Source organism: Chiloscyllium plagiosum, unplaced genomic scaffold, assembly GCF_037043375.1.
Source record: "Chiloscyllium plagiosum isolate Xiang-an unplaced genomic scaffold, Cpla_swu_hap1 HiC_scaffold_19, whole genome shotgun sequence".
NCBI classification, from domain to species: Eukaryota; Metazoa; Chordata; class Chondrichthyes; order Orectolobiformes; family Hemiscylliidae; genus Chiloscyllium; species Chiloscyllium plagiosum.
Genome location: NW_028270157.1, coordinates 73,472,583 through 73,490,778, shown reverse-complemented (window position 1 = coordinate 73,490,778; position 18,196 = coordinate 73,472,583). Strand labels below are relative to the sequence as shown.

Here is an 18,196-nt window from a genome sequence, read left to right as displayed (position 1 = left end):
AGGAGGCAGTGTACTGGGGAACAGGAGGTAGGGTACTGGGGGACAGGAGGTTGTGTACTAGGGAACTGGGAACAGGAGTCAGTGTACTAGGGTCCTGGGGTATAGGAGGTAGTGTACTAGGGAACTGGGATCACGAGGCAATGTACTAGGGTACTGGGAACAGGAGGTAGTGTACTAGGGTACTGGGGAACAGGAGGTAGTGTACTAGGGTGCTGAGGAACATGAGGCAGTGTACTAGGGTACTGGGAACAGGAGGTAGTGTACTAGGGTACTGGGGTACAGGAGGCAGTGTACTAGGGAACTGGGATCACGAGGCAGTGTACTAGGGTACTGGGGAACAGGAGGTAGTGTACTAGGGTACTGGGGAACAGGAGGTAGTGTACTAGGGTACTGGGAACAGGCAGTAGTGTACTAGAGTACTAGGAACAGGTGGCAGTGTACTAGGGTACTGGGAACTGGAGTCAGTGTACTAGGGTACTGGGGTACAGGAGGCAGTGTACTAGGGTACTGGGGAACATGAGGCAGTGTACTAGGGTACTGGGGAACAGGAGGTAGTGTACTAGAGTACTGGGAACAGGTGGCAGTGTACTAGGGTACTGGGGGACAGGAGGTAGTGTACTAGAGTACTGGGGACAGGAGGCAGTGTACTAGGGTACTGGGGAACAGGAGGTAGTGTACTAGAGTACTGGGAACAGGTGGCAGTGTACTAGGGTACTGGGGGACAGGAGGTAGTGTACTAGAGTACTGGGGAACAGGAGGTAGTGTACTAGAGTACTGGGAACAGGTGGCAGTGTACTAGGGTACTGGGAACAGGAGTCAGTGTACTAGAGTACTGGGGTACAGGAGGTAGTGTACTAGAGTACTGGGAACAGGTGGCAGTGTACTAGGGTACTGGGAACAGGTGTCAGTGTACTAGGGTACTGGGGTACAGGAGGCAGTGTACTAGGGTACTGGGGAACATGAGGCATTGTACTAGGGTACTGGGGAACAGGAGGTAGTGTACTAGAGTACTGGGATCAGGTGGCAGTGTACTAGGGTACTGTGGAACAGGAGGTAGTGTACTAGAGTACTGGGAACAGGAGGTAGTGTACTAAGGTATGGGGAACAGGAGACAGTGTACTAGGGTACTGGGAACTGAAGACAGTGTACGAGGGTACTGTGAACATGAGGCAGTGTACTAGGGTATTGGGGAACAGGAGGCATTGTACTAGGGTACTGGGGAACAGGAGGTAGTGTACTAGAGTACTGGGATCAGGTGGCAGTGTACTAGGGTACTGTGGAACAGGAGGTAGTGTACTAGAGTACTAGGAACAGGTGGCAGTGTACTAGGGTACTGGGAACAGGTGGCAGTGTACTAGGGTACTGGGAACTGAAGACAGTGTACTGGGGTACAGGAGGCAGTGTACTAGGGTAGTGGGGAACAGGAGGTAGTGTACTAGGGTACTGGGGAGCAGGAGGTAGTGTACTAGAGTACTGGGAACAGGAGGCAGTGTACTAGGGTACTGGGAACAGGAGGCAGTGTACTTGGGTACTGGGGAACAGGAGGTAGTGTACTAGGGTACTGGGGAACAGGAGGCAGTGTCCTAGGTTACTGGAAACAGAAGGTAGCGTACTAGTGTTCTGGGGAACAGGAGGCAGTGTACTAGTTTACTGGGAACAGGAGGCAGTGTACGATGGTTCTGGGACCAGAGGCAGTGTACTAGGGTCTCTGGCTATCGACTCTATCTATGCCTCTCATTACCTTGTATACCTCAATTAGGTCCCCTCTGCTCCTCCTTTTCTCCAATGAAAAAAGTCCAAGCTCTGTCAACCTCTCCTTATAAGATAAGCCCTCCAGTCCAGGCAGCATCCTGGTAAACCGCCTCTGAACCCGCTCCAAAGCATCCACATCTTTCTTATAATAGGGCGACCAGAACTGGACGCAGTATTCCAAGTGCGGTCTAACCAAAGTTTTATAGAGCTGCAACAAGATCTCACGACTCTTAAACTCAATCCCCCTGTTAATGAAAGCCAAAACACCATATGCTTTCTTCACAACCCTGTCCACTTGGATGGCCATTTTAAGGGATCTATGTACCTGCACACCAAGATCCCTCTGTTCCCCAACACTGCCAATAATCCTATCCTTAATCCTGTACTCCGCTTTCAAATTCGACCTTCCAAAATGCATCACCTCGCGTTTATCCAACTTGAACTCCATCTGCCACCTCTCAACCCATCTCTGCATCCTGTCAATGTCCTGCTGCAGCCTACAACAGCCCTCTATACTGTCAACGACACCTCCAACCTTTGTGTCGTCTGCAAACTTGCTGACCCATCCTTCAATCCCCTCATCCAAGTCATTAATAAAAATTACAAACAATAGAGGCCCAAGGACAGAGCCCTGTGGAACACCAGTCACCACTGATCTCCAGGCAGAATATTTTCCTTCTACTACCACTCGCTGTCTTCTGTTGGCCAGCCAATTCTGTATCCAGACAGCTATGTTCCTCTGAATCCCATTCCTCCTGACCTTCCGAATGAGCCTACCGTGGGCAACCTTATCAAATATCTTGCTGAAGTCCATATACACCACATCCACAGCTCGACCCTCATCAACCTTTCTAGTCACATCCTCACAGAACTCAATAAGGTTTGTGAGGCATGACCTGCCCCTCACAAAGCTGTGTTGACTGCATTTAATCAAACCATGCTCTTCCAGATGGTCATAAATCCTATCCCTCAGAATCCTTTCTAACACCTTGCAGACGACAGACGTGAGACTGACTGGTCTGTAATTGCCGGGGATTTCCCTATTTCCTTTCTTGAAGAGAGGAATTACATTTGCCTCTCTCCAGTCCTCAGGTACGACTCCAGTGGAGAGCGAGGATGCAAAGATCTTCGCAAGTGGCGAAGCAATCGCATTTCTCGTTTCCCAAAGCAGCCGAGGACAAATCTGGTCCGGGCCTGGCGACTTGTCAATCTTAATGTTTGACAAAATGTTCAGCACATCAGCTTCCTCTATCTCTATCCATTTCAGCATGCACACCTGCTCTTCAAAGATTTCATTCACTACAAAGTTTGTTTCTTTCGTAAAGACAGAAGCAAAAAACTCATTTAGGGCTTCCCCTACCTCCTCAGACTTCACACACAAGTTCCCTATGCTATCCCTGATCGGCCCTACTCTTTCTTTGACCATTCTCTTATTCCTCACATAAGTGTAAAATACCTTTTTGTTCTCCCTAATCCGTTCTGCCAAGCCTTTTTCGTGCCCCCTCCTGGCTCTCCTCAGACCATTTTTGAGCTCCTTCCTCGCCTGCCTGTAATCCTGTAGAGCTGAGCTTGACCCTAGCTTCCTCCACCTTATGTAAGCTACCTTCTTCCTTTTGACCAGAAGCTCCACTGCTCTCGTCATCCAAGATTCCTTTATCTTACCACTTCTTGCCTGTCTCAGAGGGACATATTTATTCATCACTCTCAACAACTGTTCCTTAAACAGTCTGCACATGTCTATAGTGCCTTTACCATGGAACAATTGCTCCCAGTCCATGCTTCCTAACTCATGTCTAATTGCATTATAATTTCCTCGTCCCCAATTAAATATCCTCCAATTTTGCCTAATTCTCTCCTTCTCCATAGCTGTGTAGAATGTGAGGCAGTTGTGGTCACTATCACCAAATGCTCTCCCACCACAAGATCTGATACCTGCCCCGGCTCGTTTCTGAGCACTAAGTCTAGAATGGCCTCTCCCCTGGTCGGCCTGTCAACGTACTGAGTTAGGAAACCCTCCTGAACACACCTTACAAAAACAGCTCCATTCAAATCTTCTGCTCGAAGGAGGTTCCAATCAATATTGGGAAAGTTAAAGTCTCCCATTACAACAACCCTACTACGTCCACACTTTTCCAAAATCTGCCGAGCTATGCTTTCCTCCATCTCCCTGCTGCTATTGGGGGGCCTGTAGTAAACCCCTAACAAGGTGACTGCTCCCTTGCTGTTCCTAATTTCCACCCACACTGACTCGGTAGGCAGATCTTCCTCGACAATGGAAGCTTCTGTAGCTGTGATACCCTCTCTGATTAGTAGTGCTACACCCCCTCCTCTTTTTCCCCCCTCCCTATTCTTTTTAAATGCTCTAAACCCTGGAACATCCAGCAACCATTCCTGCCCCTGAGAAACCCATGTCTCTGTTATGGCCACAACATCATAGCACCAGGTACTGATCCATGCTCTAAGTTTGTCACTTTTATTCCTGATAATCCTTGCGTTAAAGCAAACACACTTTAACTGATACCTTGGTTCCTTGCCAGGAAAATCCTTCCCACTAGCTGGTCTACCTCTTGCTATTGCCTCATCTGCATCAACTCCCACCTCCGGTATACAGCTCAGGTTCCCACCCCCCTGCCATACTAGTTCAAACCCTCTCGAACTACTCGAGCAAACCTTCCACCCAGGACATTGGTCCCCTTCCAGTTCAGATGCAACCCGTCTTCCTTGTACTAGGTTACTGGGAACAGGAGGCAGTGTACTAGGGTACTGGAAACAGGAGGAAATGTACTAGAGTAATGGGAACTCAAGACGGTGTACTAGGGTACTGGGAACAGGAGCAATGTACTAGGGTACTAGGAACATGAGGCAGGGTACTGGGGTACAGGGGAACAGGAGGCAGTGTCCTAGGTTTTTGGGAACAGGAGGCAATGTCCTGGGGAACAGGAGAAAGTGTACTAGGGTACTGGGAACAGGAGGCAATGTACTAGGGTACTGGGGAACAGGAGACAGTGTACTGGGAACAGGAGGCAGTGTACTAGGGTACTGGGGAACAGGAGGCAGTGTACTAGGGTACTGGGGAACAGGAGGCAGTGTACTAGGGTACTGGGGAACAGGAGGCAGTGTACTAGGGTACTGGGAACAGGAGGCTATGTACTAGGGTACTGGGGAACAGGAGACAGTGTACTGGGAACAGGAGGCAGGGTACTGGGGAACAGGAGGTAGTGTACTAGGGTACTGGGGAACAGGAGACAGTGTACTGGGAACAGGAGGCAGTGTACTAGGAACAGGAAGCAGTGTACTAGGGTACTGGGGAACAGGAGGCAGTGTACTAGAGTACTGAGGAACAGGAGGCAGTGTACTCGGGTACTGGGAACAGGAGGCTATGTACTAGGGTACTGGGGAACAGGAGACAGTGTACTAGGGTACTGAGGAACAGGAGGTAGTGTACTAGGGCACTGGGGAACAGGAGGTAGTGTACTAGGGCACTGGGGAACAGGAGGCAATGTACTAGGGTACTGAGGAACAGGAGACAGTGTACTACGGTACTGGGAACAGGAAGCAGTGTACTAGGGTACTGGGGAACAGGAGGCAGTGTACTAGGGTACTGGGAACAGGAGGCAGTGTACTAGGGTACTGGGAACAGGAAGCAGTGTACTAGGGTACTGGGAACAGGAAGCAGTGTACTAGAGTACTGGGAACAGGAGGCTATGTACTAGGGTACTGGGGAACAGGAGACAGTGTACTGGGAACAGGAGGCAGTGTACTAGGGTACTGGGGAACAGGAGGCAGTGTACTAGGGTACTGGGGAACAGGAGGCAGTGTACTGGGAACAGGAAGCAGTGTACTAGGGTACTGGGGAACAGGGGACAGTGTACTGGGAACAGGAAGCAGTGTACTAGGGTACTGAGGAACAGGAGGCAGTGTACTAGGGTACAGGGGAACAGGAGACAGTGTACTAGGGTACTGAGGAACAGGAGGTAGTGTACTAGGAACAGGAGGCAGTGTGCTACTGCACTGGGGAACAGGAGAGAGTGTACTACTGTACTGGGGAACAGGAGAGAGTGTACTACAGTACTGGGACCAGGAGGCAGTGTACTAGGGTACTGAGGAACAGGAGGCAGTGTACTAGGGTACTGAGGAACAGGAGGTAGTGTACTAGGGTACTGAGGAACAGGAGGTAGTGTACTAGGGTACTGGGGAACATGAGGCAGTGTACTAGGGTACTGGGAACAGGAGACAGTGTACTAGGGTACTGGGGAACAGGAGGCAGTGTACTAGGGTACTGGGGAACAGGAGACAGTGTACTAGGGTACTGGGAATAGGAGGCAGTGTAGTAGAGTACTGGGGAAACAGGAGGCAGTGTACTAGGGTACAGGGGAACAGGAGACAGTGTACTAGGGTACTAGGAACAGGAGGGAGTGTACTAGGCTACTGGGATCAGGATACAGTGTACCCCTGTACTGGGGAACAGGAGGCAGTGTACTAGGGTACAGGGGAGCAGGAGGCAGTGTACTAGGGTAAAGGGGAACAGGAGTCAGTGTACTAGGGTACTGAGGAACAGGAGTCAGTGTACTAGGGTACTGAGGAACAGGAAGCAATGTACTAGGGTACTGGGGAACAGGAGGCAGTGTACTCATGTACTGGGGAACAGGAGGCAGTATACAAGGGTAAAGGGGAACAGGAGACTGTACTAGGGTACTGGGGAACAGGAGGCAGTGTACTTGGGTACTGGGAACAGGAAGCAATGTACTAGGGTACGGGGAACAGGAGACAGTGTACTTGTGTACTGGGGAACAGGAAGCAGTGCACTACGGTACTGGGAAAACGATTCAGTGTACTGCAGTACTGGGGAACAGGAGGCAGTGTAGTAGGGTACTGGGAATGGGAGACTGTGTGCTAGGGTACTTTGAATAGGAGGGAGTGTACTAGGGCACTGGGACCAGGACGCAGTGTGCGAAGGTACTGTGAACAGGATACAGTGTTCTCGTGTACTGGGGAACAGGAGGCAGTGTGCTCGTGTACTGGGGAACAGGAGTCAGTGTACTCGGTTACTGGGAACAGGAGAGAGTGTACACACTAACCCACCTCGCTGTATCGCAAACTAACCCACCTCACCGTACAGTACCCTCGTACACTAGGGTACTGGGAACAGGAGGCAGTGTACTAGGGTACTGAGGAACAGGAGGCAGTGTACTAGGGTACTGGGGAACAGGAGGCAGTGTGCTACTGTACTGGGTAACAAGAGAGAGTAAATTAGTGTCCTGGGAACAGGAGGCAGTGTGCTCGTGTACTGGGGAACAGGAGTCAGTGTGCTACTCTACTGGGGAACAGGAGAAAGTGTACTCGATTACTGGGAACAGGAAAGAGTGTACACACTAACTCACCTCACCGTATCGCACACTAACCCACCTCACCGTACAGTACCCTCGTACACTAGGGCACTGAGAGCAGGAGGCAATGTACTGGAAACAGGAGGCAGTGTACTGGGAACAGGAGACAGGGTACTGGGGTACAGGGGAACAGGAGGCAGTGTACTAGGGTACTGGGAACAGGAGGCAGTGTACTGGGGTACAGGGGAACAGGAGGCAGTGTACTCGTGTACTGGGAGCAGGAGGCAGTGTACTAGGGTACTTGGAACATGAGGCAGTGTACCCGTGTACTGGGGAACAGGAGGCAGAGTGCTAGGGTACTGGGACAGGAGACAGTGTACTAGGGTTCTGGGAAACAGGAGACAGGGTACTGGGGTACAAGGAAACAGGAGACAGTGTACTCATGTACTGGGGAACAAGAGGCAGTGTACTAGGGTACTGGGAACATGAGGCAGTGTACTAGAGTACTGGGTGACAGGCGGCAGTGTACTAGGGTACTGGGAACAGGAGACAGTGTACTAGGGTTCTGGGGAACAGGAGGCTGTGTACTATGGTATTGGGTGACAGGAGGCAGTATACTAGGGTACTGGGAACAGGAGGCTGTGTGCTCGAGTGCTGGGTAACAGGAGTACTGTGATACGGTGAGATGGGTTAGTGTGTGATATGGTGAGGTGGGTTAGTGAGTGATGTGGTGAGGTGGGTTAGCGTGTGATACGGTGAGGTGAGTTAGTGAGTGATGTGGTGAGGTGGGTTAGCGTGTGATATGGTGAGGTGGGTTAGCGTGTGATACGGTGAGGTGGGTTAGTGTGTGATATGGTGAGGTGGGTTAGCGTGTGATATGGTGAGGTGGGTTAGCGTGTGATACGGTGAGGTGGGTTAGCGTGTGATACGGTGAGGTGGGTTAGCGTGTGATACGGTGAGGTGGGTTAGCGTGTGATACGGTGAGGTGGGTTAGTGTGTGATATGGTGAGGTGGGTTAGCGTGTGATACGGTGTGGTGGGTTAGCGTGTGATACGGTGAGGTGGGTTAGTGTGTGATACGGTGAGGTGGGTTAGCGTGTGATACGGTGAGGTGGGTTAGCGTGTGATACGGTGAGGTGGGTTAGCGTGTGATACGGTGAGGTGGGTTAGCGTGTGATACGGTGAGGTGGGTTAGTGTGTGATATGGTGAGGTGGGTTAGTGTATGATATGGTGAGGTGGGTTAGCGTGTGATATGGTGAGGTGGGTTAGCGTGTGATATGGTGAGGTGGGTTAGCGTGTGGTATGGTGAGGTGGGTTAGCGTGTGATATGGTGAGGTGGGTTAGTGAGTGATGTGGTGAGGTGGGTTAGTGAGTGATGTGGTGAGGTGGGTTAGTGTGTGATACGGTGAGGTGGGTTAGCGTGTGATACGGTGAGGTGGGTTAGCGTGTGATACGGTGAGGTGGGTTAGCGTGTGATACGGTGAGGTGGGTTAGCGTGTGATACGGTGAGGTGGGTTAGTGTGTGATATGGTGAGGTGGGTTAGTGTATGATATGGTGAGGTGGGTTAGCGTGTGATACGGTGAGGTGGGTTAGTGTGTGATATGGTGAGGTGGGTTAGTGTATGATATGGTGAGGTGGGTTAGCGTGTGATATGGTGAGGTGGGTTAGCGTGTGATATGGTGAGGTGGGTTAGCGTGTGGTATGGTGAGGTGGGTTAGCGTGTGATATGGTGAGGTGGGTTAGTGTGTGATATGGTGAGGTGGGTTAGTGTATGATATGGTGAGGTGGGTTAGCGTGTGATACGGTGAGGTGGGTTTATGTGTGATATGGTGAGGTGGGTTAGTGTATGATATGGTGAGGTGGGTTAGCGTGTGATATGGTGAGGTGGGTTAGTGTATGATATGGTGAGGTGGGTTAGCGTGTGATACGGTGAGGTGGGTTTATGTGTGATATGGTGAGGTGGGTTAGTGTATGATATGGTGAGGTGGGTTAGCGTGTGATATGGTGAGGTGGGTTAGCGTGTGATATGGTGAGGTGGGTTAGCGTGTGGTATGGTGAGGTGGGTTAGTGAGTGATGTGGTGAGGTGGGTTAGTGAGTGATGTGGTGAGGTGGGTTAGTGAGTGATGTGGTGAGGTGGGTTAGTGTGTGATACGGTGAGGTGGGTTAGCGTGTGATATGGTGAGGTGGGTTAGCGTGTGATATGGTGAGGTGGGTTAGTGTGTGATATGGTGAGGTGGGTTAGTGTATGATATGGTGAGGTGGGTTAGCGTGTGATATGGTGAGGTGGGTTAACGTGTGATATGGTGAGGTGGGTTAGCGTGTGGTATGGTGAGGTGGGTTAGCGTGTGATATGGTGAGGTGGGTTAGTGAGTGATGTGGTGAGGTGGGTTAGTGAGTGGTGTGGTGAGGTGGGTTAGCGTGTGATACGGTGAGGTGGGTTAGTGAGTGGTGTGGTGAGGTGGGTTACTGTGTGATATGGTGAGGTGGGTTAGTGTGTGGTACGGTGAGGTGGGTTAGCGTGTGATACGGTGAGGTGGGTTAGCGTGTGATACGGTGAGGTGGGTTAGTGTGTGCTATGGTGAGGTGGGTTAGCGTGTGCTATGGTGAGGTGGGTTGGTGTGTGATACGGTGTGCTGGTTGTTGCTGTCATGGTATTATTTGTCATGCACTGCCTTCTTATTCTTCCTGAGCTGTTTTAAGTTCCTGTTTTTCTTCTTCCTTAAGTCTGTCTATGTTCCTCATGCTCTGGCTTTCAGGAGATCATATACATACAAGGTAGAGTGCATGTAAAGTGTGTGTCAGTAGTGGGAAATAGTCGTGAACAGGGAAGCAGCACACAAGCAATCCTAAAAGCACACTGAGTCATACTGCATTGTATCCAATCTGAACTCACATTGATGTTAAAACACAGAAACTGTCCAATTGGTTCTGTTCCATGTTTTTTGCTCCATACGGCCCTCTTTATTAATCTCACTCTATCAACGAGTCCTTCTTTTCCCTTCCTTTTCATCCAGCTTTCCTTGAGTGTATTTCTTGTAATAAACTTGACCATGCTTTCTGGTACTGAGTTCCTCATTTCATTGTGCTCTGGAGTTTCCTTGAATTAATAAAATCATAAAAACTCAAAGCACAGAAATAGCCTCCCTGCCATCCTCATGCTGGCTCTATGAAAGTACAGTCTCCACAGCAACTACAGATAAACAGCAGATATTGGTCTCATCAGCATTGTTCATCTCCAAAATATGAACAGCAAAAAATGCTGCATCTTCCCACTGTGACCCTGTAAGCCCCTCATTCTTCTTGTCCAACTCTTTTACAACTATGCAGGGATCAGTTTCATTTCAGAAGACTGTTCCATATCCCAAAAACTCTCAAGTGATGAAACAGAGCCAAAGAAGCACACAAATCCCCTCTTGATCCTCTGACAGTTTAGAATGTCTGGTTTACAAGAGGCAATCATTTTCCTCTCTTTGGAAACCTCTCGGGGATCAACTCTGACACGTTCTCTGTTCAAGGAGAACAATTAAACTTACCTGACGTGCCTCATCGCTGAAATTGCTCACCCCTTAAAGTGGTGACCAAGGCTGGAGGAGGTACACTGTCCTTTAGACTCATGACTCTGGGGTCTTACCATGAACGGGAAAGCTAATCATATGCATTCTCTAAAACTTGGAATAATGGTATCAGATGATGAGGGTACCAAGCAAAAGGCAAAGGGAGAACTAATGTTCATAGAGGAATGATTTCTAAATAAATTATTGTTAAAGGTTTAACAATAGAAATCCCAGAACTGAGGTTCTGAAGAAGAGCCCTATCTTTGGTAACATTTGAGTACCTCATTGGTCAAGAATTTACCTTACCTACCTAAAAAAAATTAATGGCTCTGTCTCCACCACTTTCTTTGGGAGTGAGTTCACAGATTCTCAACCCTCTAAATAAACTGCAGCAACAAGTTTGATTCCTCCTGTTACCTGGGGATACTGGTTATAAAAATGGAGGGAAGGGGGAGGAGGCTACAGGATAAAGTGTGACGGACACAGCGAGATGAACAGTATGAAAAGCTGTGATGTGTTTGGGATAGGAGGACCGGCAGATGTTGTGAAAATATATATCAGAGCGAAAAGGAAGAGATTGGCCAATGGACTGTCTTTGCTGATTTGTAATAACCATTGATCATTTAAAGACAGCTGGTGACTTTCTTAAAAAATTTATTCTTTCATGAGATGACAGCATTCACTGGCCAGGCCAGTGTTTATTGCCCATCCCTAATTGCCTAAAGGGCAGATAAGAATTGCTGTGGGCCTGGAGTCACATGTAGGCCAGACTGGGTAAGGATGGCAGTTTCTTTACTAAAGGACATCAGTGAAACAGATGGGGTTTTTTCAGACAAACGACAATGGTCATCATTAGACTCTTAATTCCAGACTTTTTAAAATTGAATTCAAATGTCACCATTTGGCGCGGCAGGATACAAACCCAGGTCCCGAGAACATTATCCCAGTCTCTGGGTGAACTGTCCAGTGATTACACCATTGTCTCCCGAATGCTGGCATTGCTGTGTTTCCTTCATTAGACCATCCTGTCGTCTTGTTGTAGTCACCTAGCTCTGTAAAACAGAACTGACTAGTACATCTAATGGTTTGTTGTCCATGCTGTCTAGCAATAGATCCATTCTTTTAGTTCCCCCAAGTGAATCTAATAGATTGCTTGGTCCACTTGTATCCTAGGAGAAAGTGAGGACTGCAGATGCTGGAGATCAGAGCTGAAAATATGTTGCTGGAAAAGCGCAGCAGGTCAGGCAGCATCCAGGGAACAGGAGAATTGACGTTTTCGGGCATGAGCCCTGAAGAGTCCTGAAGAAGGGCTCATGCCCGAAACGTCGATTCTCCTGCTCCTTGGATGCTGCCTGACCTGCTGCACTTTTCCAGTAACACATTTTCACCACTTGTATCCTACCAATGGATCCAGTGACATCTGTGGCCTGAGCATACTTTCACTCGTTGTCTTAGGCTAACGAAAAATTGGAGTCAGCCTCAACCTCATGAAGACTTAAGTTCTTTACTAACCCATCATAAGGCAAGTTCCAGTCCATTTCTCCTTAAGATCAATGGAGAAATCCTCTCAAATGAGGGATATTTCCCCCATTTGGAGAGCCATCTCTCACCTAAGGCTGACATAGATGCAGAGATGCAACACATTCAATCTATTAGCACCGCCTGCAGACACTGAAGGTTGAGAATTTTTGATGACTACAACATCCATGCTGGTGTCAAGGTCCTTGTGTATAAGGTAGTCATCCTTCTGATTCTTCTGTATGGTTCCAAAATTTGAACTGGGTATAGATGCCATCTCAAGACCCTTGAGTACCATTAACTTTGAGATGGATTCTCCAGATTAACTAGAAGGACAGGAGTACTAACATCGGCATCCTTGAAGCAGCTAACAGCACCAGATTCAAGGCCATGACCATCTAAACCCAACTCTGCCGGGCTGGTCACATGATTAGGATGCCTAATTTAGTTCCAACTGCCAAAGCAAATCATCTTCGCCAAGCTCAAGGAAGGAACTGAAATGCGAGGAGGACAAAGGAAGCATTTCAAAGACTTTCTGAAGGCTTCCCTCAAGAATTGGAACGTAGATCTCAGAACCTCATTCAGAAGAGTCTGACTTAGTGGAAGCTGCTGTGTAAAGGAACACAATACTTTGACAATATCTGTCAGCAAGAGGAAATATGGAAAAGAAACTGGAGAAAGGAATGCCAGTGATTTCAAGACCAAGGACCAATTCCACCTCCCGGATACACCTGCCAAATTTGTGGCAAGAGACGTGGCTGTTGGATCGGGCTGATCAGCCACACAAGGACTCTGAGACCATGACCAGTGACACAGAATTTCCGAGATGGGCAGTCAGACTTGTTAGCAAGTGGTTGATGATGACTACCTATCAGTGGTTTCAGTGATGTGCTCCTGACACAGGGCATGTTTTTGACTTTATGCAGACTTAGAAATGGATCCTATGGTATATTCAGTCTGTGTGGTAATTTGCCAGTGGATCTAGCAGTTTGCTGTGTATCCGTGCACCTCGCTGAGGAAGAACACATCAATATTTCATGATATTTTTGCTTGTTCAGCTATTGAGCAGGGGTAAAAACTTGTTTATTTAATTTCAGAAACCCTACACTGAGGAGGAGCTCAATTCCAAGCTGACTCGGAGGGTGCAAAAAGCAGCTCGGAGACAGGCCAAGCAGGAGGAGCTGAAGAGACTGCACAGGGCACAGGTCAGTAAGCAAGAGCTGGGATTTTCAACAACACCGACCACGATGGGTGAAGTATCTGTGCGGTAAGCGATGCCAGTCTACCTGTATCACTGAGTGAATGAGAAGACCCTGTTCCAGTTGAAATACATCCTGGTCAGTCTGTCCCATTATATTGCCCCTAATTGTGCCTTAATTTTGTTTACTAATGTTCTGTATGGGATTTTAACCAAAAAGCTTTCTGAAAATCCAACTCCGCACCCCCCACCTTAACCGCTCTTGTACTCTGTGTTATACTAGGATACACCATTTCTACGATGGTACACTATGTTACACTATACCCACAATCTGACATGTTACACTAGGACACACTGTACCCACTACGGTCACTAGGGAATACAATATCTATGGCAGCACACTAGGCTACACTATCCCACATTGGTACACTGTATTACACGAGGGTATACTATATAACAGTGAGTTTTGAAAAGATTTGTAGCTCAGGTTGAGATTCTGGATGTAGGTTTGCTCGCTGAGTTGGAAGGTTCATTTCTAGACATTTCATCACCATATTAGGTAACATCTTCAGTGGGCCTCAGGGCGAAGCACTGCTGATGATTCCTGCTTTCTACTTACAAGTTTGGGTTTCTTTGAGTTGGTGATGTCATTTCCTGTTCTTTTTCTCAGGGGGTGGTAGATGGGGTCTAACTTGATGTGTTTGTTGATAGAGTTCCGGTTGGAATGCCATGCTTCTAGGAATTCTCATGCATGTCTCTGTTTGGCTTGTCCTAGGATTCGTGTATTGTCCCAGTCAAAGTGGTGTTCTTCCTTATCTGTATGTAAGGATACTAATGAGAGAGGGTCATGTCGTTTTGTGGCTAGTAGATGTTCATGTATCCTGGTGGCTAGTTTTCTGCCTGTTTGTCCAATGTAGCGTTTGTTACAGTTCTTGCACGGTATTTTGGAAATGACATCAGTTTTGCTCGTTGTCTGTATAGGATCTTTCAAGTTCATTAGCTGCTGTTTTAGTGTATTGGTGGGTTTGTGGGCTACCATGATGCCAAGGGGTCTGAATAGTCTGGCAGTCATTTCCAAGACGTCTTTGATCTAGGGGAGAGTGACTAGGGTTTCTGGACGTATTTTGTCTGCTTGTATGGGTTTGTTGCTGGGGAACTTCAAACCAGCATCTACAGGAAAACAACACATACGGACCAGATTAGATTAGATTACTTACAGTGTAGAAACAGGCCCTTCGGCCCAACAAGTCCACACTGACCCACCGAAGCGCTACCCACCCATACCTCTACATTTACCCCTTCACCTAACACTACGGGCAATTTAGCATGGCCAATTCACCTGACCTGCACATCTTTGGACTGTGAGAGGAAACCGGAGCACCCGGAGGAAACCCACGCAGACACTGGGAGATTAGATTAGATTCCCTACAGTGTGGAAACAGGCCCTTCGGCCCAACCAGTCCACACTGATCCTCCGAAGAGTAACCACCCAGACCCATTTCCCTCTGACTATTGCGCCTAACACTATGGGCAATTTAGAATGGCCAATTCACCTGACCTGCACATCTTTGGACTGTGGGAGGAAACCAGAGCATCTGGAGGAAACCCACACAGACACGGGGAGAATGTGCAAACTCCACACAGAGAGTCGCCCAAGGCTGTAATTGAACCTGGGACCCTGGTGCTGTGAGGCAGCAGTGCTAACCACTGAGCCACCATGCCACCCCCAATATCCGCAAACAAAGCTGCATCAGAACATTATTCCAATGAGCCACCACACACTGCAGCACAGATGAACTACGCAGAGCAGAGGAAAATCACCGACAGTGTATTAAAAAGGAATGGGTTTCCAGTGAACACAGTCCACCGATTTCTCAGTAACAAACCCAAACAAGCAGACAAAACACGTCCAGAAACCCTAGCCACTCTCCCCTACATCAAAGACATCTCGGAAATGACTGCCAAACTACTCAGACCCCTTGGCATCATGGTAGCCCACAAACCCACCAACACATTAAATCAGCAGCTAATGAACTTGAAAGACCCGATACAGACAACAAGCAAAACTAATGTTATTTACAAAATACTATGCAAGAACTGTAACAAACACTACATTAGACAAACAGGCAGAAAACTAGCCACCAGGATACATGAACATCTACTAGCCACAAAACGACATGACCCTTTCTCATTAGTATCCTTACATACAGATAAGGAAGAACACCACTTTGACTGGGACAACACATGAATCTTAGGACAAGCCAAACAGAGACTTGCGCGAGAATTCCTAGAAGCATGGCATTCCAACCGGAACTCCATCAACAAACACATCAAGTTAGACCCCATCTACCACCCCCTGAGAAAAAGAACAGGAAATGACATCACCAACCCAAAGAAACCCAAACTTGTAAGTAGAAAGCAGGAATCATCAGCAGTGCTTCACCCTGAGGCCCACTGAAGATGTTACCTAGCTGAGTGACGAAATGTCTGGAAATGAACCTTCCAGCTCAGCGAGCAAGTCTACATCCAGAACTATATAACAGTACACTATATTACACTAGACTACACTATACCTAGAATGGTACACTGCGTTACAGTAGGGTATATTATATAATAGTACACTATGCTACACTAGACTACACTATACCCACAGTGGTACACTGTGTTACAGTAATGTATACGATATAACAGTACACTGTTACACTAGACTACTCTATACTCACAATGGTACACTGTGCTACACTAGGTATAGGGTAAAAACAATGACTGCAGATGCTGGAAACCAGATTCTGGATTAGTGGTGCTGGAAGAGCATAGCAGTTCAGGCAGCATCCGAGGATGAAGAGCTTTTGCCTGAAACATCGATTTCGCTGCTCCTTGGATGCTGCCTGAACTGCTGTGCTCTTCCAGCACCACTAATCCAGAATACACTAGGGAATAGTATATAACAGTACAGTACTAGGCTACACTATACTCACAATGGTACACTGTGTTACACTAAGGTATACTATACGACAGTACACTGTGTTACATGAGGCTACACTATACCCACAATGTTACACTGTTACACTAGGGCAAACTATATCAATGATGGTGCTAGGTATTCTATATCCTCAATGGTATACTATGTTATATAAGAGTACAGTATGCCCACAATGATACACTGTATGGACAATGGTACACTCCATTACACTGGACTATACCCACAATGATATACTGGGGCTCATTATACATAGAGTGATACATGAGGCATCACTACCCACAATGGTACAGGAGAATCATAGAATCCGTAGAATGTGGGAACAGGCCATTCAGCCAAATGAGTCCACACTGACCTCCGACAGTATCCCACGCAGATCTACCCCTCCCCCAGTCTCTTCAACCCTGCATTTCCCATGGCTAATCTACCTAGCCTGCACATCCCTGGATACTGTGGGTAATTTAGCATGGCCAATCCACTGTAACCTGCACATCTTTGGGCAGGAAACCAGAGCACCGGCAAGAAGCCCCCACAGACACAGGGAGAATGTGCAAATTCCACACTGAGGCTGAGGCTGGAATCGAACCTAGGTCCCTGGCGCTGTGAGGCAGCAGTGCTAACCACTGAGCCACCATGCTGACTTTGCCTTTATCCATGTTAGAAGATGCATTGGTCACTATCGAAATCAGCCTGATTTAGCTGCTTTGTTCCAACAGATTATTCAGCGACAGCTCGAGCAGGTAGAGGAGAAGCAGCGTCAGCTGGAGGAGAGAGGGGTGGCTGTCGAGAAAGCTCTTCGTGGAGAAGCAGGTAGCTGCCCCTTCTCTCTGTCTCTCTATCTGTCCACAAAGGACCAGGCCAGGCTGCTTGCTGAACTGATAAAAAACATATTAACATCCCACTGGTTAACAATGGACTGGATGCTGGCAATATACCTCCCAATCGCAGGCAAACATTGTCCATTGTTGAGAAATGTTTCTTTCCAATCTGGCATTGAGGTGAAGCCATCAATCAGGGTCATTCTCTGACCTGTCCTGCATCACACCCCACCCCTCCAAGGGTCAACTCTGACTTGACCAGGGTCCATCTCTGATTGATCCAGGGTCCAATATTTGACCTGTCCAGGGGCCAATTCCTGAAATATCCAGGGGTCAATCCTTGACCTGTGCGAGCATCACTCCCTCCCTCCAGGGGTCAATCCCTGACCTGTGCGAGCATCACTCCCTCCCTCCAGGGGTCAATCCCTGACCTGTGCGAACGTCAATCCCTCCCTCCAGGGGTCAATCCCTGACCTGTGTGAGTGCCACTCACTCCCTCCAGGGGTCAATCCCTGACCTGTGCGAGCGTCACTCACTCCCTCCAGGGGTCAATCCCTGACCTGAACAGTATCACTTATTCCCACCTGGCTAAGTGTCGTCTGTGAACGTTAGTTTGTAAGAGCGAAGTGTTTTATTTGAGGGTGGAGTGGTAAATGTGATGTTTTCTTCCAGCTCCTCTGTCCATTTAATTTCTCCTTCCAGTGTCCATTGTGGTGCAGAGTTCAGAGCTGGTGTTTCTAGTTGGCAGCATTATGCCCAGTGCTGCAGGAAATGGTAATATGGGAATCAAGGAATTTTGTTCAGCACCTTGTTCTTCTTATTCTGACAGGATCATTTCTCACCTCACCCGGTGAGGTGCTGACATTTCCTGGACATTTCCTGCCTAAGTGGTATTCGTCACATGAGTCTCAGCAGTTAATGTGAGCTGTTCAACCACAAAGGTATCATAGTGGTGCCCACACCAGAATGTCAGCTCGGTCTCTCCTGTCGAGCTGTGCATTCCATACACACACACACACACACGCACACGCACACACGAGTTGTGCT

The 18,196-nt window shown here is 48.2% G+C and overlaps 1 protein-coding gene across 6 annotated transcripts in view; it reads left to right on the top strand.

Moving 5' to 3' along the window:
- Window positions 1–18,196, top strand: part of LOC122562959 (F-actin-monooxygenase MICAL3-like) — a 587,087-nt gene that overhangs the window by 442,039 nt on the left and 126,852 nt on the right. For all 6 annotated transcript variants that reach the window (XM_087997541.1, XM_087997540.1, XM_087997538.1 and 3 more), the window contains 2 exons: window positions 13,251–13,358; window positions 17,048–17,141. In XM_087997541.1, coding sequence (XP_087853667.1) covers window positions 13,251–13,358; window positions 17,048–17,141 — 202 coding nt within the window. The remainder of the gene's footprint in view (window positions 1–13,250; window positions 13,359–17,047; window positions 17,142–18,196) is intronic.